The following is a 23,081-nucleotide window of genomic DNA, read 5'->3' as shown; positions in this document are numbered from 1 at the left end:
CGCCTTGTGAACACACAAAACTTGACCCATTGATTGTCGCACAACAATACACTGCATCCTACATAGGCCATCCTAGTTTCCGGGTAGACCAACCGATTCATTCTTCTCAAACCACAATTTGACCTTGTCACTTAATGGCTTACCACCCTGTTTTTATATGATCGTATGTATCCTAATTACTTGCTCTATTTATTGTGTATCTGTAATTTATTTTTGGTCTGACTATAAGAACTGAGTAACGCTTGATTAAATTGAGTCGGCCCACTTATCTTTTTTGATCCACTTCTCTCCCCCTCTTCGTTTCATATCCCTGATTGTTTGTTTAGATGGGGGAGTATATGAAATATACATATTCAAAATCCATTCTCGTATTTGACTTATTTAATTCCGCTATTCACTAACGTGAATCAAATTGATAATTATATACGCGGGAAGCTGGAATGCATCTTTCGAAAGCAATCAGCAAACGATCGAATTGAAGTCAGATAAAGGGTTAACTGAAGAATGACGAGGTTCAGAAACATCACTAGTAAGCATACTTTTAGTGGCATACCTATTAAAATCGCGCGGCGGCCCCTTTACTACTGCTAGGGATCGCGCATGTGGAAGTCAGCTTCAGGCTTCGATATAATCAGACCAGAGTAGTATGAGTTGGGATGTGGGAGTCCTAATAAATAACATTACTGGTGTTTGTTCCGTTACTATAAAGTTAAAATATCTAAACTGGTGAAAAAAGATAGGATACGAAAACAATATCACGTTACACAACAATAAAAAAATGATATGTAATGTTGAGACTAGGAACATACAGATTATTGTTTGATGTACCAATTCATGTCAAGCGCACCACCAAAGACGCTACAGAAATTCAGGGTTTGATAGTACTTTCATCTGTTACACCATTATAAACAAAGTATATCGGCCCAGTCAAATAAGAAGTCAGGGATGAGTTCAAAGATGCATTTTCAAGGTATTCCATATGCTGAGAGGCGTGTGATCTAAGCTAGCTAGTGGTTGCAAAGGATGTGTAGTACGACGTACTCACTCGTGGTCTGGTACGGATGTGTGACCTAGCGCCTTCGGTTAGGTTGTATCCAGTTAAACTAATGCGGCCAGCATCAATGTTGAAGACTTACAGAACCGTTTATTTTGGGGATATATTTACCGCTACAAATACATTGGTCATCCCAAAAGTTTTGTTCTGTAGAATATTTGAACTTGGGGATATGAATAGTTGGAGTTGTATCAGTTGTATTACATGCACTTATTTTACAATCACTGGTCTTACTCCACAAATTACCCTAACTATTTAATGCAACAATCAAACTATGTTTTCCGAAAATCCTAAATACACGATGTTCGGTTGAGTGTTTCTGACTCCTCAGTTTGTTTCTAACTTACCCATTATGAGATAGTTAGGACTTTAAAGGCTGTATGCTGGATGTTGATCGGTACTTCTTGAATCACACCAACTTATATGTGGATAAATTATTAGATTTGCTTGAGTAGTCTGTCAGTAAACATAAGTTGTGGTAGTACGGCTGTTTGTGTCATGGACTGTCGAAGAAGAAAAGGAAAAACATCACCGAATGAATATCATGAGCATTGGATATTGATTCACGGCATTGGATGTTGGACTAATTATGTTCACCCTAATAGTTCTGTTTTAGATAGAAATAAATGCAATCTTGCTATTTTATGACATCTGACCAATGCCACATGGATGTTAACACTTATCTGACAAGTCCCGAACGGTCATGATTATACGTTGTTTGATTATACTCCTTCGCATTTTGTAGTATATTTTGGCAATGTCTACATATAGCAAACTCTATTCAATATTAAAATCACCTGATAAATTAAAAATACCATCTGTTGACTCTCATATGGATAAAAATCCCGTGGTCCCAGCTAAACGTCTACATACGGAGGGTATTCTGTGGCAATGTTGGGAATGTGGGAAATCGTACGAAACTGGGTTTCGCCTTTCAGAACACCTTCAAAATTGCAAGAAAGATGATGAAGTTTGTGAACAACTACCCGGTTGCCCTTTCTGTCCTCGTGTAATTAATCAGTCAAATGATGCTCCTTTTCATATCCATTCATTCAACACTCATGTACATAGATTTCATCCAGAAATCAAGTCTTATATGTGCAGCTATTGTTTGAATTTGATTCAATCATGTAAAATCGAAGATTTAGTATCTCATATCATTAATATTCATAAAATACCTTGGAGGCCATCGCCAGGTAAATTGGTATTTTTAATGTATATCTAATTTAGCTTCTGTATAACTACCTCATGTTAATGTTTACTTATTGCTTCACTAATCTTAGTTGTTACTGACTGTATGTTAGCTTTCTTAAAAATCAGTACGGAGTACTGATTAGTAGTGTATTCATTAGGCAAAAAGAAAACATCAGAAATCCGACAATTTTATGCCAACCCAGTACTTTGAAATTTTTGAGGATTGTCAGGATTTATATTAGTTATCAGACTGCTAATAGTTTCCACAAAGTCAGGAGATTGGATTTATTTCACTTTCAAAAACGAATATCATAAAATCACGCTTTGTGTAGTCTTATGGCTTGTTTGTTCCTGTATATGACAGTGGAAATGCTTAAGAGTCGTATCTAAATCAAAAGTGTATTTTACCAAGCATATTTTGTATAGTTAAATAACAGCTCCGTATATTACCTAGGCTAACTCTGTTCATATGACAGCTGTAATAAGAAGCTAAAAACGGGTTTCATTGAATGAATTTATTTCAAACACTCGTTTATCCAGACACACTCGGGATTTGAAGCGTGGAAGCAAGGCATATCTGAGAATGCCAGTGAGTCAACTCGATTTGATCAAGCGTAACATGATATTTATAGTCTGAGAAAAATAAGTTACAGATACGTAATGAATAGGGTAAGCAATTAACGCATATGCCCATGTAAAAAGGTAATAAGCGAATAATTAACTTGATCAAAATGTGACTCAAGAGTGAATAAACTGGTCTGCCTGAAAGCTAGGATAACCCATGTGGGTTTGATATGGTACTAGACTTTGCACCATTATGTCGCACGCTTGAGCCATGCTCCACTCATTTCAGCTAGGGCAACTTAGTAGTTTCATACTTAGTGTAGCTTAAAGCCAAGTTCATGAATTTTACCTGGTAAATTAGTTAGAATGTATACCAAGAATTTCATATTGCACCAAGCATATAGTATATATAGCAATTTTGTCATTAATAATACTGTATTGCTCATACTAAATATGGTTGCTTATAAAGTAAACTGAACGACCAATCATTAATAAATTTGAACTAGTAAATCTTATTGTTCTACTAATGCTGGGGCCAACCTAGTATAAACCAAGCTCTAAAATCGTCCTATATTTCCAGGGAATGGGGTTAGTTTTTTGCCTTCATAATTATTAGGATAAAAAGTCGTAGAAAATGTTTTAATTTTAGTTTCAGTCGTTTTTTTGTGCACGATTGCCAGTGTTTACCATTTACTGAGTCTTCTCATGACTTCCGTAGTGCATTTAAATAAATATACCACACAACTTTTCTTCTACGTCATCATAATTTTTACTTCTTTGCCTTTCTGCTGCTGGGATCACTGATATCAGGATATACTGCAGAAGCAGTAATCCACAGTCTGGATACTCGATACCCACAAAACTTCAACAAAAATTACCAATCAAGTGCATCAGTAGAAAACAAATCAAGTACATCAATAAACAAACGGCATATCAGAAATTACGATATTATTAAAGCCCTTTGGAATAGGTGTAGTACACAAACCAGCGAAGTCACTTCAATCAATCCTATCTAAACCAAAAGACAAACTGAGAAAAGAAGAAAAACCGAACACCATCTACAAAACAAACTGTCCCGACTGAGGAAAACACTACATCGGACCAAGTGAACCCCACCACTTCATCTTCGTCTGAATTAACATTAATTACCGGTCAAATGACATGACATAGATTCGCTTGCATGTAAACACACATTCGACTGGAAAAATGTTGAGATCTTCGATAGAGGGAATACTAAAAACACCAAGAGAGTTTTAGAAGTTTGGCACTAAGCTCAATCAGCAATCAACAAACACATTGAAATCGATTCAGTCTATCAACCAATCAGAAAAATTGTCGACAAATATAGGACCAAGAATCAAATCAAGGAGAGATACAATCAAAATAAAGAGGTAGACAACGAGGGATCAAAGGTCAACGATAACTTATCAAGATCATGGTTGATAGGACAAGCTGTGAATAATAAGTGTAGAGATTCGGACAATTAACTGCTACCTGAAGTTTGTGCTAATAATGTTATTCAGAAGAACAATGAAAGCTTCCCGACCAAAGCATCCAGCTCAGGGAATAAAACTACACCTGAATCAACCACTTGAGCTAAAAATCTCCATAGCATTAAAATATATTAACCAACTTCAGGCAGATCATATGTTCTTCGATTTTCTCACCTTCATTTGATGCTCCATTCAGAAGCATTACAATCAGTCCTACACTCTACGCTTCGTGGCTTAATTACTTTAATCAAGATTTATTTGATTTCATCACTCTACAAAGTGGTGTTTATTTCTAGAGTTACAGTTGCACTAGTACTGTTCGTTTGTCATAAAGCTTCCTGGCTGATTATTTGTCACTATCAAAAGTTTGTGTCTACAATAATCGTATCATATCCAAAAAATAATATGAGTATATATGTATCACCTTACACTCATCTGACTGTATAAACATTTTTACGATTGAATAGTTTTCATTGGGTAAATGTTTACTTCTAATAATAATGATTTCATGAAACTCATTTCATTTCATTATCTTATTTTTAATTTGTAGCTTCTCTTGCACATTTACGAGAAAATCAACTTCCTCATCGAGTTGTTACTTGTTTAGGATGTGGATGGTGCACGTTTGTTTTACGTGCTAATAATGCAGCACAACCACCTACCTCTTTAGAAACTCATATGAATCGATGTTCATTTAATGGTGGTCAAGTTCATCTAACGCGTTTATCTGAAGAAACTTGTATGTCTACATTAGAAAAGTATAAAGTTTTACAAGAATCAGAATTGATTAGTACTACTTTTGCCCGATCTTTTCCACATGTACGAGGATTTACCGGTAATTCTGGATTAAGTAATAGTCCATTTCGTTTTCATCGTTATTCTGGTAACACTGCATCTCGTGTAAGTTCTTCTTTCATAAAATCTGTTTTTATTACTAGTTAAGACTAAACACTTCATGATATATGTAAAATAAAGTCTGCACATGTTGTATCTACTACGTGGAGCGATGGTTCAGTTGTTATGGGGTTCAACTCTCAGTTATTAAGTCACAGGTTCGAACCCCGCTCTGAGGAACGGGTGTAGTACAACAAGCTGATACATTTACAGTGCAACCTGAAGCCAAGTACACTTATATGTACTTATCTAGTGAATACTCAATACAATCCATATCTGCTCTATGAATATTATTCTTTTGGTGGTGTTGAGTTCTCTGAGCTAGATGGTTTCATTACATAGCTTTCATTGTTATTCTGAGGAACATCTTCAGCATCTACTTCATTTAGAAGGGAAGTAATTACCCAAGATGTTGTTTAGAATGACAATGAAAGCTTCGTAACCAAACCATACAACTCAGGGGACTCAGCTCCAAAAGTATCCTCTTAGGCTACAAGATTTCTTTATTTCAATATATTATTCGAAATGTACCTCCATATCACTAGAGTACTTCGATTCTTAATATTATTATGAAGAAAGAGCATCTTGCGCTGATGTGGAATGGCTAGAGACTTTGGATGACATTGCCGAAAATCATTTGCAATGGCACGTGTGCATCCACTCTTTGTCTCTTCCCAAATTCTAAATTCCTTGTAAATGTCTTTGTTTTCACTAATTTATATTTTCTTTTCGAATCGTATATTCAATGTCCAGTCTTTCCTATTACCACTGATACTATTACTATCTCAACCTGACAGCATCTCGGTATGCTAATGGGGTATGACAACTTGAATTGATGTAAATATGTACAGCTTATACGTTGTGACTGACTGCTGACGTAGTATGACAACATGAGCTAAAGTCAGTGATTGCATGGACTATTGTCTTGGTTTATTTCCCCTAGCTTTCTGTTTATCTCCTTCTACACCAGGAATCGTCATGCATCGAGGCAGGTGATAGCTAGGCATAAGTAATAATGTGAGTTTGGATGTGGTTATTGGATCATATTAACCTATTTCTTTACTATCATTTAAAATATTGATCAAAATCTTCGTCTTGAATGAAATTAAAAGATCCTGACTATGTTTTAACCAAATCTAATCTCACTAGCTAGGAAATCTAGTATCTAGAAGATTATTTCCAGCTCTTCTGTGCATTACATCTAATGTATAAAGATTGTGATAGATTTTAATTATGAAACTCTTTTTTTTCTCCATCTAATAAGTAATAAATGCTGATTATTCATTTTTGGAGTAGGTGGCTTATTGCTTAATAGCCACTAATTCTTGGGTTCGAATTTCACTCCACCTATTTCGCTTTAGACAACCAGGTAATATCATTATCCTCCTTACTTCAAGTGTGCCTCATACTCAGGTACCTGTTAGATGGGTTGATTTAACTTAAATTGTCATTTATTATTACAAACACATAATATCTTGTGTTTGTTACTCTTTTGATAACTTTGATTTTTGGTTTTATTTACAATAGGCAACCGATAATGATGGTAATGCACCAAACACTATCAGCAATAAAATCAGTCGTCTCTCTACAGATCATAATAATGATAAATTATCAATCAAACAAAAATCTAAATTGGAAACTGTTTTAGAAAAGTCAGATTTTCAACAAAAAGAAACATTTTTTGATATTCCATTAACTATTCCACCTCCACCTCCATCATCACGTACTACTACTAGTCAAATAAAGAAAAAACCAACTGTTGGTCGTTTATTTGTATGTCCATTATGTGGAGATAATGCATTGTCTAGTTTACGTGAACGTGATGAACATTTACAATCTTCACATAATGGTGAACTTGTTTTCCCATGTCAGGTTTGCAAATTATTTTGTTATATATTTTTATTTATTTATTTAAACACATAAATATTGGTACAAGGAAGCACCAGGTATATATGCGCCGCACAAATCTCATTTGATTTGTATGACGGCTGTGATACTGCCCAGGTGCCCAAACTGAAGCAGGTGGTTTTCTTAGGAGGCCACACTCGGAGCCTTTGACATAAAGGTCTGATCCACAAGGCAGTGGAGCATCGTGAGGAGATGCAGTCTCATGGTAACCGGTAACCAACGATTGATTCATACGCCATTTGTTCCCTCAGGATATTGGAGCCAGCCCATGTGCATCATTGGTTTGAAATGAGGGTTTTCCAACTCCCCTAGGTGGACTCTGCGTGTCCATCAACCCGGTTAAAGCGCCGTACATTTGCTTTTCGTCCTCTCAATTTTGTAAACAACACCCCCGCCATGAGAAGGCAGTGAGTAGGACTTCCCTGGCAGAGGCTATATACGTGTGGCCATATGAGAGCATTTCGAGAGGGAGAGCGAACTCTCCCCACTCTCGGCCATACCAGGGCATTTGGGGGCTTTGTATAAAATCATAGATGTTCGCATATAACTTAATTATTTGTATTCAATGGAAGTTCTTACTTCACTAACTATGCAAATGTGTCTGGTGACCATCTTTATGGTAATTTCTTATTTGAATTATCCAAGGAAACTGTATTTATTAACATCTCATATAAATAATGACTCTTCATTAGAAGCCCCTTATTTACAATTGATTAATCATTGAGTAATGACCAGTCTCATGTATTTCAAATAATTAGTGCTGATTGGATTCTATCGATCAAGTTGCATTGACTCGATATCGCGCGCACCTTGTTGATATTTAAGGTGGCGTTCGACAGGATACCCTACATAACCTAGGTTTCGTGTTATCTGGCATACCTCAGCAAGGTGTATCTGTAATATTAAGGGGAGTAATTTTCTCTAGCGGATTCGATCCCGTATCACTCAGCATCACAGTCAGAGACGTTCCCACCGAGTTATTCAACCGGGATTGACCTCTTCCAGAATTGAGATGTATTTACGACTGGTTGATCACTGAGTATTAGCCATTGTCATCAATGTCAAGTCATTCTTAATGCTGATCGAGTTTTGTTGTTTCCAAGGTATACTGTCTTTACTCGCCAAAAACAAATTCATAAAATACTAGACACCTTAATTAACTTCACGATAACCTTCATCTGTTTTTATTTTTAGAAGATTACTTTCTATTTCTACGCTTCTGTATGCGGTTTTTTTAATCGTATTCTTTCCTATGTGTTAGCATTATTGAACATTCATTCTACGTATTCATTGTCATGCCTGTTTACCAATGCTTTCAATTTGATTCATATAGTAGCTATTATTCTTTTGTAAAATTCATATCTCATCTATGAAGGAATAAGTGATGAATCTACCATAGACTTGCGTGCTTTTGTATTTTCTTAAATGTTGTATTTCTATTTTCTACTTCTTCCTAGAAAGGTCCTTGTCATTTTTCATCTGCAAGTATTCAGATTAACGTTTCTGATAGTTTTAAATGTTCAAGTTTTCCGTTAATGTCGTCTCCCATCATACTGACCCATCCATGGACATCTGAGAACTCTACGGAACGTAGAGCAACATCACAAAATACTTACTAATTGGATTTATACACCATTTATTTTTGTAGGATAATGGAGCTCATTTACATTTCTGGCTTAATAATCCAAGCTTTTTAAGTTCTTTAGAAACTCAGTATTCAACAACTTAATTTAATCACTGACTTCCTGCTTTTGTTGTCTTGAGATAAGTTAGAACTTCTGTACAAGAGATTATAAATGTTCAACTCTTTTAATCATTCAAATAATCTATACCCTATAGGATTTATTCATGTACTTCCATATTTCATATTCTGTCAATCAAATTTCACTCACAACAATACACTACAAACTTGTCTACTGAAATATGTAGAAGAAAAACCCCATTGCACAAGCAAGTGGCTATCAGGACTCAGTAGCTAAATGGATAACGCGATGGCGTTTGAAGGGAACGGTACTGGGTTCGAGTTTCAGAGTGAACATCAACTCTGAGGTTCAGGGACATCCAGCTGACGAGTCCCAAATAGGACGAAACACGCGTCCTGAATTCCACTGCTAACTACTATCCATATTTGCTTGTTAACTTATCAGTTTTGTCTGAAAATAAATTCTAATCAAACTGAATAGTTGAGTGTATGATTATGTTAAACTCTTGATTTCTCATATTTCAATCTAATTTGTTCTATAATTAACTGATATAATGCCCTAATTATCCAACTTCTATCAAATGTTTACTAAAATTGTTTTCTATATCAGATTATAATTTGAGAATTAAATAAGATTTCTTTGAATGATTATTTTATTTAAACATAAATATTGGTACAAAGGGGCGCCAGATATATATGCGCTGCACAGATCTCATTTGATTTGTGTGAGGGGTGTGATATTGCTCAGGTGCCCAAACTGAAGCAGGTGGTTTTCTAAGGGGACCACACTCGGAGCCTTTGACCTAAAGATCTGATCGACAAGGTAGTGGAGCATGGTGGGGAGATGCAGTTCCATGGTAGCCGGTGACCAACAATAAGTTCATACACCATTTGTTCCCTCAGGGTACTGTATACGCGTGGCCGTGTGAGGGCATTTCGAGAGGGAGGGTGGCCCCTCCCCACTCTCGGCCGTACCAGGGCATTTTTTGGGGGCCTTTGAATGATTAAGTTGTTTTCCTAAGTTTCTCCCTTTATATCTATATATTAACTATTCACATAAACACTATGAGTTTATTTCACATTTTGTATGTATTTATGCATCACTCTCAATTAATATATATATTTTTTGTGTAACCATAACAAAAATAGATTTGTGGAATGGCTTATCCTCTTTACATCGCCCTACGTCGACATGCTGCACTTCAACATGATTCTGACTTTGATACAGTTCGTTATGGTCCATCAGATCTATTGGAATGTGAACCAATCGAATGTCCAGAATGTCATCTTGTAGCTTTTCAAGATTCACTTGTATTAAAACTTCACATTAATCGAGTACATAAGAAATTACAACAAAATATAACACCTACTTCTAATGATTCTCAACCAGTTGAAGGTAGGTTATTATTATTATTCCTTTAGTAATATCGTATTCTTGTGTGTCTTATCTTGGAAGTCTGATCATTCCTAATGGGTCGGTGTCTGACGAAGTCTCAGCACAGATTCAAAAAGGTCGTTTAGCTTTTGCCAACTTACGTCACCTATCCGTCTATCAATTAAGGGACGAGTATACTGCGCAGCAGTTCGCTCTGTTCTACTTTATAACTGACTGCGAAACGTGGCCATTAAGAGTAGAAGATACTCGTAAGTTACTAGTATTTGACCACAGATGCCTTAGATATATTGCTCGCCGGGTAAGTAATTGTGAGATAAGACACAGGGTATTATGGAATGATGGTAAATCAGTTGACGAGGTCATGAATCTTCATCGGAGGAGATGGTTGGGCGATGTGTTACGTACGCCTGAGCACCGATTACCACGACGCGCTATGCTGACCAGTATTGGAGATGGTTGGAAGAGAGTTAGGCGCGGCCAAACCAAAACATGGCATCAGAGCTTGAAGTCACTAACTTCCGGTCTGAGCCATGTTGGTAGACGCAGACTACTTGGTTGGGGTCCGTGTAACTATCGTAACCAATGGTTGGAGACTCTGGGTGACATGGCTCAGAATCGATCACAATGGCGTAGGTGTATACACTCTTTATCTTCCCTTAAACCTTGAGATTAAAATTGCTTCATATCTTTCTTCCTGTACTATATCTTTATATACAACCTATCTTTTATATATTACCACCATTAAATTAACTACTTCTATGAATCTGGTGTTGATCTTGTTGTGCTAACGAGGTATGGCAACTTGGACCGATACATATGTGTGTCTGGTCCTACGTTGTAGCTGACTGACTGACTGAGTCATAGTATATTGTCTTTATACAAATTTGCATAACGGACTTGCTTCTTTAGTCTGTAAATGTTCTTTCTGTTGTGGGGTTCATCAAAAATCAGTCAGGATGAATTATAGTCCAACCTTTCGCATTGTGTGCGTCAACAAAATAAAATGACATGAACGAAATCTATAGCGTAAAAGTCGAAATATAAGTAGGGTATATGGTTGTGAAAAATGATTAAATAATGTAGAATGGGACTTGAAAAGAAGTGATCCGTTGCCAGAATGTAGAATATCAAATAATATTGAAACATGAAAGATAAAGAATGAATGTATGTGATCGATTTTGAATTATATTGGTTAATCTCTTTACTCCTTCAAACAGGATTATGATTAGGATTGTTGTCAGTCAATCGTTTTACTCGTCGATTTAAATGGTAATTAAGGACGTATAATATATGCCACGTTGCCGTCTCAATTGATGGACGGTTAAAAATACTAACTTCGATTTTCGGGTATGGTTAAAGGTTGGTTATTTCAGCCACACACACACGTGCGCGCGCGACCGGTCATCTTTCTAAAACCGTTTATTCCAGGTATTGTTGCAGTTGAGCATGATACTAGTATTGCAATTGAGTTTAAATATGACGTATCCTTCGAAGAAAATTCAACCACCACTACTACAAATGAACAATATTGGGGTTAAGAATGGGGTACTGGGCAAATCAGTTGATGGGATTGTGAATCCTCATCAGTCGAACTGATTAGGATGTATGTTACATATCCGTAGCTACCTCCTACCTTTACGTGCAATGTTGGCTGGCGTAGCATTAAGTTGGAAGAGAGTTAGGAGTGACCAAACCAGTTCAAACTCAGTTCATAAAGTCGTGGGCTATCGATCTGAGCAATGTTGCTAGATACAGACTGCCTTGTCAGGGGTCCGCGCGACAACCGCAATTAGTATTTGGAGGTGATGAGTGAAATGATTCGGTGTTCGTTGCAGTAACATAGATACATTTACTGCTTACCTAATTTTTAATCTTCATATTCCAAATTGTTTTGTCAATTCTATTCTGCAAATTCATTTCTCCTGAATGATATCCTCTATGTCTAATGTTTCTTTTCACTGTCACTGATACTACCACTTTTACTATTTCACTATTCACTCTTTTGTGCTCAACGAATGCGTGAGTTTGCATCAGGTTGTACGTGGCTTATAACTAACTGACCGTTATGATATTAGACACCTATTTGTTACTTATAAATCAAATTAACTCACGTAGGGAGGTCTATTTCGGAAATCGTTTTCACTGGAGACTAGCCTTCGTTGGGGAACTTAAAATTTGAGAAGCACTATTATACCATTACTTTCTCGTAGTTCGAGACATCTCAACAATATATACCCATAAGCTCCAAGCCCGTAGATCTTATAGCAAATATTATATTATCATCCGGCTATTGAGATAAATGAGATCACGTAATCTATGCTTATCCTACTCTCAGTCAATCTGTAATACAAGACCATCTTTATCTACATAAGTTGTGTTGTTAACTACTAACTAGCTCAATTTTGATAGGTATAATGAATATATCATCTGTTAGCTAGTTCCTACTAACATAAATTCACCTAGTATTGTTTGTTTGAACCTTCCCATTTATGTTTAGGACTGCAACTGGTCAGTCTCTTATTGGCATATGTGCATACTGTGCGTATTGCCTCGATATAACCTTAATTCACAAACATTGTAAGCGGAGATGGATAGTGACTAACAGTGGAATCCAGGACGCGTGTTTCGTCTTATTTAGGACTCGTCATCTGGATGTACCTGTATCTCAGAGTTGATGTTCTTTCTGGGACTCGAACCCAGTACTGATCGCTCCAAACGCCATCGCGTTATCCACTTAGCTACTGAGTCCTGATAGCCACTTGCTTGTGCAATGGGGTGAAGTTTAAATTCACTTGGTATTGTTTGTTTTGAATCTTTCCATTGATGTTTAGGACTGCAATTGATCAGTCTCTTATTGGCATATGTGCATACTGTGTGTATTGCCTTGATATAGCATTATAAGCAAAGATGGACTCAGTAGCTGAGTGGATAACGCGATGGCGTTTGAAGCGAATGGTACTGAGTTCGAGTCCCAGAGTGAACATCAACTCTGAAATGCATTTACATCCAGTTGACGAGTCCCAAATGGGACGAAACGCGCGTCAAACTGGATTCCACTGCTAGCCACTATCCATCTCCGCCTACAATTACCGACATAAAGCTTACCATTGATGATTGATTAACAGTAAATAAATATAAAAGTAACTCTTTTGTTGTTTATATCTAGTTAGTGATAATTATTATTGTGTTTACAAGATTCAGCCTTTTTAATTCATATTCTATGTGTATATTAAATAAACAATCGATATTTTCATGCTGGCGGTAAACAATGGTTGTTGAATAATAATGGTAACAATAAAATTGAGACAATGTCTCCATAATTAATTAAATGTATGTGTGATCACACATACATAGGGAGGAGCAATCGTGATCTGAAAATTAGGGTGGGTGAACATACACCAAAATGGTTGCAAAAATAAATAGAATCAAATGACCCAATAAGAGTAGAGGTCGGGCTTGCCTATCGTAATGAACCAACCTAGCTATATTGGCTGGAACGCATGTTCCTGTATGTTCTACCATGCCAGACAGGTTGATTGGAGAACGGTAAGACTAAAAGCAGCAACTCAAGGTCTGAGGGTGAAGTCGTACTGCTGACTGTAGAGGGGTGTGACAGCAGTAAGGTGTTTCCCTCGGACAACCAGCATAACAGCAATGCTGCATTCTCACAAGGAAGGGAGGGGTTAGAAAAGATTGACCCTAGAAATGTCACGCCTCACCTCACCTCACGGACTTCCGTCTCCAGAGGTAAGGCCTTTCGAAGAACAGAGCTAGCACGTCGAAAATCCCCCACAAAAAGGCCGTGCATGACCGGCCTCAAGCAGTTATCCCTTAGACTCTGTGGTCGCGCTCCCAGGTCGTTAAGACCAATATTAATCCAACTTCCTTTTCAGGTCCCTCAAGAAATACCCTTCCACAGTGTTGGCAGCCGGAAAGTGAAATTAGCACTCATACCCGTAAATGCACATAACAACACACTGAAAAACACTCGTGGAGCACGAGATGTGGGGTATGATCTGTACCCGACTTATTAATCCTCCCGTAGCAACTTTGAAAACATTATGTGTATAAAAATAGTCTTATTCCTATCTCAGTTCAGTATAATTAGCAGTACGACTTTATTTCCAAACTTGATATTTATTGCTTTGCAGTCGATCTAATCCACAGTTAACAATAGGACTTCAAGGAACAAGTATTCCAGTCAATATAACTTACCCTATTGTCACTGTAAGCAAACTTGATTCATTCACGAAAAATCGCATAATAACATTATTGAAATGTACTATTTCTGTATATCATTATTGTTATTTATTATTACAGATATAGAAGTATCATCAAAACCGCCAAAAATTAGCAAAACCAAATCTACAAATCCTTCAATTCAAAAAAAGACTTCCACAAAAACTACTCGCCGTCGTGACGCTACTCCCATAGTGAATCGTTCACGAACTCAATCGAAAATTAATAAACCTAAAGTTAAACATAAATTATCTATTATTGGCGGTGAATCAGATATTCTCACTGATAGTACTACTACTACTACTAATAATAATAATAATCATCCTAACCCTGTATCATTACAAGATACTAATAGTAGTGAATTTGAACGTATGTTAAGTTCAATTGATGGTAAATCTGCTCCAGCTTCATGTCGATATTGTCATATTGAAGTGGATAATTTAAAAGAATTACATCTTCATTTGGAATTAGTAAGTTTATTATTATTATTAATGAATGGTTTGTGATCAAAATAAATTGATGTATATTTTATCAGAAGGGTTTTTTGTGGAGATTTAGTATTTTCATAGTTGAAAGCGTGAGTTAATTGAAGCTAGACCAGCAGGGAAAACGTGGAAGCACTGGACGGCCGTTTCGTCCCATTGTGGGACTCTTCGCCTCGCGAGATTAGAGCCCAGGACCTACCAGTCTCGCGCCAGAGCACTTAACTGATAGACCACTGAGCCGGCATCCGATGATGTTTATGTCTAACTGCTGAGGAGTCCCACAATAGGACGAAACGGCCGTCCAGTGCTTTTAGGTTTTACCTGGTGGTCTAACTTCAATTAACTCACGCTTTCAACTATAATGTATAGTTATTTAGAAATTAAAAATTAATAAACTATTAGGTATATAATGAATATGACGAGTGGTTAGATGTGAGAATCCATTGCTAGTTTGCATTACTTATGACGTAGACGAGATATCTCAACCAGATGGGATTGTATACTACACAGTAGTCTGGTTTATTTCACATTGACTGTGAAAAATGGTTCATTAAAGTAGAAGAAACGTGTAATCTAAAGGTTCTTGATCGTAGGTGTCTTTGAAACATTGCTGATGTTTTATTAGATGACTAAATGAGTAATTTCGATGTAGAGTATTAGGTGAACGTGGCAAATTCGTTAATAAGGTAGTAGATATTTGTTAAGTACGATGGTCGATAAATGTATTTTCCAAGTATCGTATACTTTGATTTGGGATATTGGTTGATGTACAAATAGATTGAGAGAAATGTGCGAGTGAATAAGTCTAGGCGTCACATCAGTCCTTGAGTTCATTGACTGTTAGTCTGAGTTATGTTCATAGCTAGAAGATGTTTGATGTCGCAAGTAAAAATCAATCCTAAACCTCCAGATATATTTACCTTCCATCTTCTCCTAAATCTTAAGCTTCAAATACTACCGTCTTGAATTGAACTTCAATAATGGTCTCTGTTTCCAAGTATAGATTATACTGCACTTGTTTTACAATAGTTTGATTGTTTAAATTTTTTTTACATTTTTAGGAACATTTAAATCCTGATAATGATATTGAACAACTTGGTTGTCAAGCATGTGGTCGTGTTTTCTTTGGATCAGGTGGTCGAATTGATTTAATTGGACATTTACGTACATTACATCAAGATGACTTTCTTCAAAATGTTTTAAAATGTCCACGTACCGAAAAATTAGGACAAGATAGTTCTAACACTGACAATGATAATCATACTTGTCATGAATCTACAAAATCATGTAAAGCACATTTCTCATCACCACGTCTACGTCAATTACATATTTCTATGACTAACAATACTACTACTACTAATAATAATAATAGTAGTATATTGTCCAATTCACAATTTTCATGTCCTATTCTATTTAATGAAAAAGATTATTTATCTGATCAAATTAAAAATTTAATATTACATACAGAAATTGCAGCAGATCAAAGTGGTCTAATGATATTAGCATATTGTTGTCCAAATTGTTCACGTTTATTTGTTGGTGATAATGTGCATACTAGGTAAGTAAATCAGTAGTAGTTGTTGTTGTTGTTAACGTAGAACTTCGTATGTACGTGCGTACATCAGTTCGAGTTGTCATACCATATTAGCACAGAGATGCAGTTGTCGATTCAAATACCATAGTGGTAGAAGTAGTAAGAGTATAAGTATTATGTGAAAGATAAGGGTTTGAAGATGTTATTGAAGGAGTATAATCCAGTGAAATAAATTTGAAAAAAGAAAAAGACATGAAGAATTCAGAAGATTAGAATTTGGTAGAACACAAAGAGTGGATGCACCTTCGCCATTGCAAATGACTCTGAGCTATGTCATTGAAGGTCTCTAACCATCGATTGTTATCATCTCGAGAATCCCAACCAGGTAGTGTACACCTACCAACATGGCTCAGATCACTTGTCAGTGACTTCATGGATTTGTGCCACGTTTTGGTCTGGCCTCCCCTAGTTTTCTCCCAACCTACTCCTACACCATAAAACATTGCACGTCGGGGCAGTCGGTGGTACTGGTGTTTCTAGTTAATATAGATTGTTATCTTTCTTTTTGAAGTTCTTATCTAAAAGGCAACTGAACCTCGTGGCTATGTACAAACTTACCATCTTCTATTTCATGAAATTATTGTAACTAGTGATTGTAAACGTTATGTGGTATAGCCTAGATTTCGTTGCGATAGCCCAAATAAATGCACATTTTATCCTAAAACACTCATATTTTTAAAATTGCGAGTTCAATTCTATCTTAGCGAATCATATTGTTCATGCAGAATGTTATCTGTTACTTATAATACACTAGGATTTATCTTCGTAATTTCATCTTGTTGTACTGATATTATGGTGTGATGGTGATGTGGACTAATGCATATACGCGTCAGATTCTACGTCGCTTATGAGCTGTCTTTCAGTGAGATGACATCAGTTCTTTAAAGACCATAGAAGCATATCACATATGACTGTCGACTAGTAAAAACATAGACCTAGGGTCTTTTATTGATTGTCTCCAATCACATAATTCATCTCAGTATTTAAGTGGAGTTTCGTTCTCTGAGATGGATGCTTTGCTCGGGAAGCTTTCATTGTTCTTCTGAATAACATTATTAGCACAAATTTTAGATAGGAGTTAATTGTCCGAATTTCTCCACTTATTATTCACAGCTTGTCCTACCGACTATGATCTTGATTAGTTATCGTTGACCTTTGATCCCTCGTTGTCTACCTCTTTATTTTGATTGTATCTCTCCTTGATTTGATTCTTGGTCCTATATTTGTCGACAATTTTTCTGATTGGTTGATAGACTGAATCGATTTCAATGTGTTTGTTGATTGAGCTTAGTGCCAAACTACTAAAACTCCTTTGGTGCTTTTAATATTCCCTCTATCGAAGATCTCAACATTTTTCCAGTCAAATGTGTGTTTACATGTATTGATATAAGCAAATCTACGTCATGTCATGACATTTGACCGGTAATTAGTGTTATTTCAGATGAAGTGGTGGGGTTCACTTCGTCCGATGTAATGTTTTCCTCAATGGGAACAGTTTATTTTGTAGATGATGTTCGGTTTTTCTTCTTTTGTCCTTTGGTTTAGATGGGATAGATTGAAGTGACTTCGCTGGTTTGTGTGCTACACCCATTCCAAAGGGCTTTAATAATATCGTAATTTCTGATATGCCGTTTGTTTATTGGTGTACTTGATTTGTTTTCTACTGATGCACTTGATTGGTAATTTTTGTTGAAGTTTTGTGTGTATCGTTTCTTTTGAAGAATAGGCATTTAATATTTTTCTTCATTTTTCCTTGCTGTAAGTGTGCTGCATTGTGTTCTCACCCTCTAGAATGAAGTTTGTGGGCAGTTGATTTAGAGACTTGTTGGTTTGTTGATATTTTAATTGAGAATTTGATGTGTGTGTTTCGGTATCCGATATACTTGAGTCTCGAGTTTTTCTGTGTCAGTTCTGGTGATTGTTACATTGTAGAACTATAGTTTGTTGTTCGTCTGGTTTTCGATTGTGAGTTTTTATGTCATGGAAGACATTGTTGGTGAGATGTAGGTGTTTTTCATCTGTTCCTTTGACTGTGACGAATGTGTTGTCCACAAAATGAATTCACGTTTTCGGCTTGATCATTGGTAAGGTAGAGGTTTCCAGACTGTGGGTCACTGCTTCTGCAGTATATCCTGATATCGGTGATCCCATTGGTGTTCCTTTCGTTCGTTCATTCTTAGATTTTATTGTTTAATTGGAAGTATGTTGTTGAGTCTAAATCGAGGAGTCCTATTAAACTTATACTTGAAGCTTTGTGCACTTTGGGAGATTTGTGTCGTTAGTGAGGAATGAGCAGTGACAAAGACTGCTGTGCTATGTTTTGTTCAATTGAGGTTAATAAGTCTGTTATATTGAAGTGTAGCATCAGTTCGTCGTTGTTGATTTGAATTCCCTTGATGTAATTCAATAATTGTATGGTAGATTTGATGGAGTGATTGGATGAACCTGCTTACGGTTTCAATATTCTTATTTAAAATACTGCCGACCTACACATTTTTCACTTTTAAAACATGTTCATCATGTAGCATATAGCTGGACTGCGTCGTTGTGGTATGATTGCCCTTAGATAACATTCTGCTAGCTTTTATTCGTTTTCGTGCTTCAAAGTCCTGATCTAACTAGCTTTCTGTAGTAATTTTGGATCACTTTATGTGATTTCCAGTTGATTTGATTAATTAGTTCTGTTTAATAGTAAGACGTCCAGATTCACATATACCTAGAACTAGCGGTCTTGTGTAGCGTTCATAAATGTTTCGCTGAAAAGCATACCAGCAATATGTGAATGACCATTAACGTTCTCACACTTTTTGCAGCAGTCCTTTTCCGTGGATATGCTGCAAAATCGAATAATTTTGCATTTTTCGTAGGATAGATTGCTTGTGAAGGTTATTCTATCTGTAGTTACGTCGATGGTTGACTTTATCTAGGTGTTTTAGGCAGCTAGAACTCCTCAATAATACTTACTAAGCCCATTGAGGATCAAACGTAGGACCTTCAGACCATTAAGTTTGGATCCAACAGTTTATATTCCTCACCCCAGTCAATCCGTGATCATAAGTCATTACCGTTGGTATTTGTTTCGTGCTAGGATGTATGCCAACAGCTATACAGTGCTTCCGGACTATCACTGGTTTTCTGGTATACACTAGATTGTGTTAAGAAAAGCTAGTATCTGTAGCGTTTCACACCATGCTAAATTTCTTTGTCTGAATGTTTATCCAAATAACCACACTTAGCTTTACCCATTTTACACATAAATCTCAACTCTACTCATTCACATTACAAACTGAACATTTTTGGGACTGACCATCATATTGTCGTTTCATATAGAACCACATGAATGACGTAATCAAACCAGTTTTAATTTTGTTTGAAGTAAATATTCCACCTTCTTCCTCCATACTATTTAAACTCGTGTTGGGTTATTACTAGTATATATTTTATCACTGAGTAAAGTCATCGTAACCCTAGTTCGCCTGTTTATCAAACAGACTACGTCAACGTTGTATAACCGGGTCTAGATTATTCTAGCTTTCATTTCATATGCAGATTTGAATTAACTCCTTTTTCTGGTTTCTTCATTTTTTCCATAGGTTTGAATCACATCGTAGTATATGTGAAGCGGTAGCAGCAACAACAACAACAAGTGATAATATGGAAGAATCAATACATCCTATGGAATCCGATCAAAGTATTGCTTCTAGTCCAAATAGTACTGAAGCTTCTGATTTACCTTGTTCCAATGTTGACTTACATTTGGAATCCCTAGAACCTGTGAAAACATCAAATGACAAATATATTGATGAAAGTCAAACTTCATGACGAATAAAAAGTGTGTGTGTTTGTGTGCATGTATGTATGTGCCTGTATTTTTTTTCTCTTTCGTACTTCTCATTCAAAAACATTGATGTATATTTTCTCATACCTACCTATATATTTATTATTACAATGATCATTATAACTATTATTATAATCCCACATGTTCCTATCCGTATACTTTGTCATTTATACCATTCTTGATGTCTATTTAAAAAAAGAAAACGAAGCGAACCAAATCTACATACTCCTCTTTGTACAATTCTTCATTTTATGATATATATATATATTTGTGTATATTTCTGAAATAAGATTATATATATATTCTACAATTCATAATGAATCAATATTGAACTGTAACATGTTTAGAAATCGGCTTCGCTACCATTCTGCTTGTCCTACTTACCTAACCGAGTAGTATTATTAGCTCTTAACATCTAAAATGTAGCTCGGAGTCGTGTACATAAACTTGGAAATAAGCCAGGATTAAACGACTGTGTCATTTCCTTGGTGGCGTAAAGCCTGAACATATTTTGGATATACACATAAAATGAACAATAACAAAACGCAATTTCTAAGTTATCACTGGTAAATGAAGTCGAATATCTCTGTATAGACATAAATGTATTCATGTGACAATTTTAAATCGAGAGGGTGGGATAACTTCTCGCTAAATACACAAATTCGAGCACAATATGGTATCATAAGAGTATCCAGTGATATCAGACCGAACGTCTGACGCTTAAACAGGGTCGTTGAATACCGAAAGTCCTGATTCCGAACCAGTAGTGTGCATATCATTTCTAACCAAAATAAATAAACATTGGTACAAGGAGGCACCACATAGATATGCGCCACAAATCATTCGATTTATGTTAGGACTGGGATATTGCTCGGGTGCCGAAGCAGATAGTTTTCTTATGGTACCATACACAGGGTCTTCAACCTAAAGGTTTGATCCATAAGGCAGTGGAGCAACGTCAGATGTAGTCCTATGGTAATCAGTGACCAAAAATAGGTTCACGCTCAATTTGTTCCCTCTGGATTCAATGTTCACCATTGTTTTGGAATGAGGGTTTTCCAATTTCCCTAGGTTGACCCTCCGTATCCACCAAACCAATTAAAGCACTTTCCATTATCTCAATTTCATAAATAACACCCCAGTGGTGAGAAGACAATGAGTAAAACTTCCCTGTCAGTGGCTGTATACGTGTGGCCATGTGAGAGTACTTCGAGAGGGAGAACGGACTCTCGGCAGTACCAGGCCATTTGGGGGCCTAGTGTGTATTGGCTTCAGGACACTGAATGGATGAATGCCGTAGAAATTTGATTTGGTCACAAAGGAACTAAATCTCATAACACTATCCCACTGCCTTCTGTATTCAGCCTTCCCCCTCCCGGAGTGGAAGGCTTGGTGAGTGGACTGCTGAGAAGATTATTTCCTTCGATTTGAACACCCAAGGCAGTATCCTTACCTTACGCAGAAATATATTAATGAGAATCTGCTCTGTTCTCTTTCCTTAGCTACCCATTCGAATGATACAATGAAAAAAATAGACTTATTTGAAATGAATATTTTTGTACAAAATAGTATGAACATAAATAAAATAAGAAAAACATTAGTATACTCAATAGTTATGATTGAAAACTTCGTTTAGATTGTATTTCATCTAATAATTGTTGTAATTCCTCTTCTGTAAAACGTGGACTATCTAAACTTGGTAATAATGCTTTACTTTCTTCTGCTGTATCCGGTAATAAATTAGCCAATGAAGCTAATTCAAAATTATGAAATCGTTTTTGTGTTAAAAGGCTAAAACAAGAAAATTATTAATAATAAAAAGTTTATTTAACTTACTTTCGTACACTTTCGATTGTTTCACGATTATTAAATTTGGAAAATTGTGTTACATAATTTAATGTTTTTGTAAATACTGGTGATAATTCAAGTTCATGGATTGTTGCATTTTCATTTTGTTCTTTTCTGTGTTTTTTTGAAAGTAAAAACATTAAAATTTATTATTTTTGTAGTTATTGTTGTAGTTTATTTATTTATTTGAACAGATAAATATGGGTACGAAGGGGCACCGAATACATATGCATCACACAAGTCACTTGGTTTGTGTGTGGGCTGTGATACTGCTCGGGTGCCCAAACCGAAGCAGGTGGTTTTCTTAGGGGGCTACTCCCTGAGCTTTCAACTTAAAAGTCTGATCCACAAGACAGTGGAGCATCGTAAGGAGATACAGTCCCATGGTAGTCGGTAACCAAAAATTGGTTAAGCGATTTGTTCTCTCAGGTTCCTAGAGCCGATGTGCACCATTAATTGGAATCAGGGTTTTCCAACTTCGCCAGGTTCACCCTCCGTATCTACCAAACCGATTAAAGCGTTGGACATTTGCTCTTCATTCTTTTAATTTTGTAATCAACACCGCCGTGAGAAGGCGGTGGGTAGACAACCAGCATATGTAATGATGCCATCTACTTACAACTGACAGGAGGGGTTATAGTGTCAGTTATATGAACATCATGTCACCTTAGCCAAAGGATTCCTATCTAAGGCGGTAAGGCCCTTTCAAGCACGAATTTAGCGCGTTTCTAACTTCTCCACAGGAAGGCCAACATCAAAAACTTATGTCGGGCCCCGTGGCCAAGGCTGCAGATTTATAAAACCACTACTAACCCAGTTCTTTTTTCATGCCCCTCAATTAGTATCGTCAATAGAATTCATCATTTCATGAA

General features: G+C 36.4%; 2 protein-coding genes and 2 non-coding genes across 4 annotated transcripts in view; 2 read left to right on the top strand and 2 right to left on the bottom strand.

Moving 5' to 3' along the window:
• The first annotated feature begins 1,634 nt into the window (after nt 1-1,634).
• Smp_162220 (hypothetical protein) lies at nt 1,635-20,678 on the top strand. Its single transcript, XM_018797865.1, has 7 exons — nt 1,635-2,250; nt 4,856-5,205; nt 6,727-7,071; nt 9,959-10,205; nt 14,526-14,914; nt 15,991-16,487; nt 20,117-20,678. The coding sequence occupies exons 1-7, from the start codon at nt 1,812-1,814 to the stop codon at nt 20,343-20,345; spliced, it is 2,496 nt and encodes an 831-aa protein (XP_018652864.1). The 5' UTR covers nt 1,635-1,811; the 3' UTR covers nt 20,346-20,678.
• On the bottom strand, nt 12,881-12,952 carry Smp_tRNA_00682_Pseudo_TTG.1.1. Its single transcript has one exon. It is a non-coding gene (tRNA).
• On the top strand, nt 13,119-13,185 carry Smp_tRNA_00251_Pseudo_TTG.1.1. The gene has a single exon. It is a non-coding gene (tRNA).
• A 1,296-nt stretch (nt 20,679-21,974) lies between the features above and the next one.
• Nucleotides 21,975-23,081, bottom strand: part of Smp_074230 (putative dna-directed RNA polymerase II) — a gene marked incomplete at its 3' end in the record, with an annotated part of 2,512 nt that continues 1,405 nt past the window's right edge. Inside the window, exons 3-4 of the mRNA XM_018797863.1 lie at nt 22,198-22,323; nt 21,975-22,152 (exon numbers count right to left, since the gene is read on the bottom strand). Of these exons, the coding sequence (XP_018652863.1) occupies nt 21,975-22,152; nt 22,198-22,323 (304 nt within the window). The remainder of the gene's footprint in view (nt 22,153-22,197; nt 22,324-23,081) is intronic.

The sequence above is a fragment of the Schistosoma mansoni genome, chromosome 6 (assembly GCF_000237925.1).
Source record: "Schistosoma mansoni strain Puerto Rico chromosome 6, complete genome".
Classification (NCBI taxonomy): domain Eukaryota; kingdom Metazoa; phylum Platyhelminthes; class Trematoda; order Strigeidida; family Schistosomatidae; genus Schistosoma; species Schistosoma mansoni.
The sequence above is the reverse complement of the archived record's forward strand: the minus strand, read 5'-3'. Positions and strand labels throughout refer to the sequence as shown.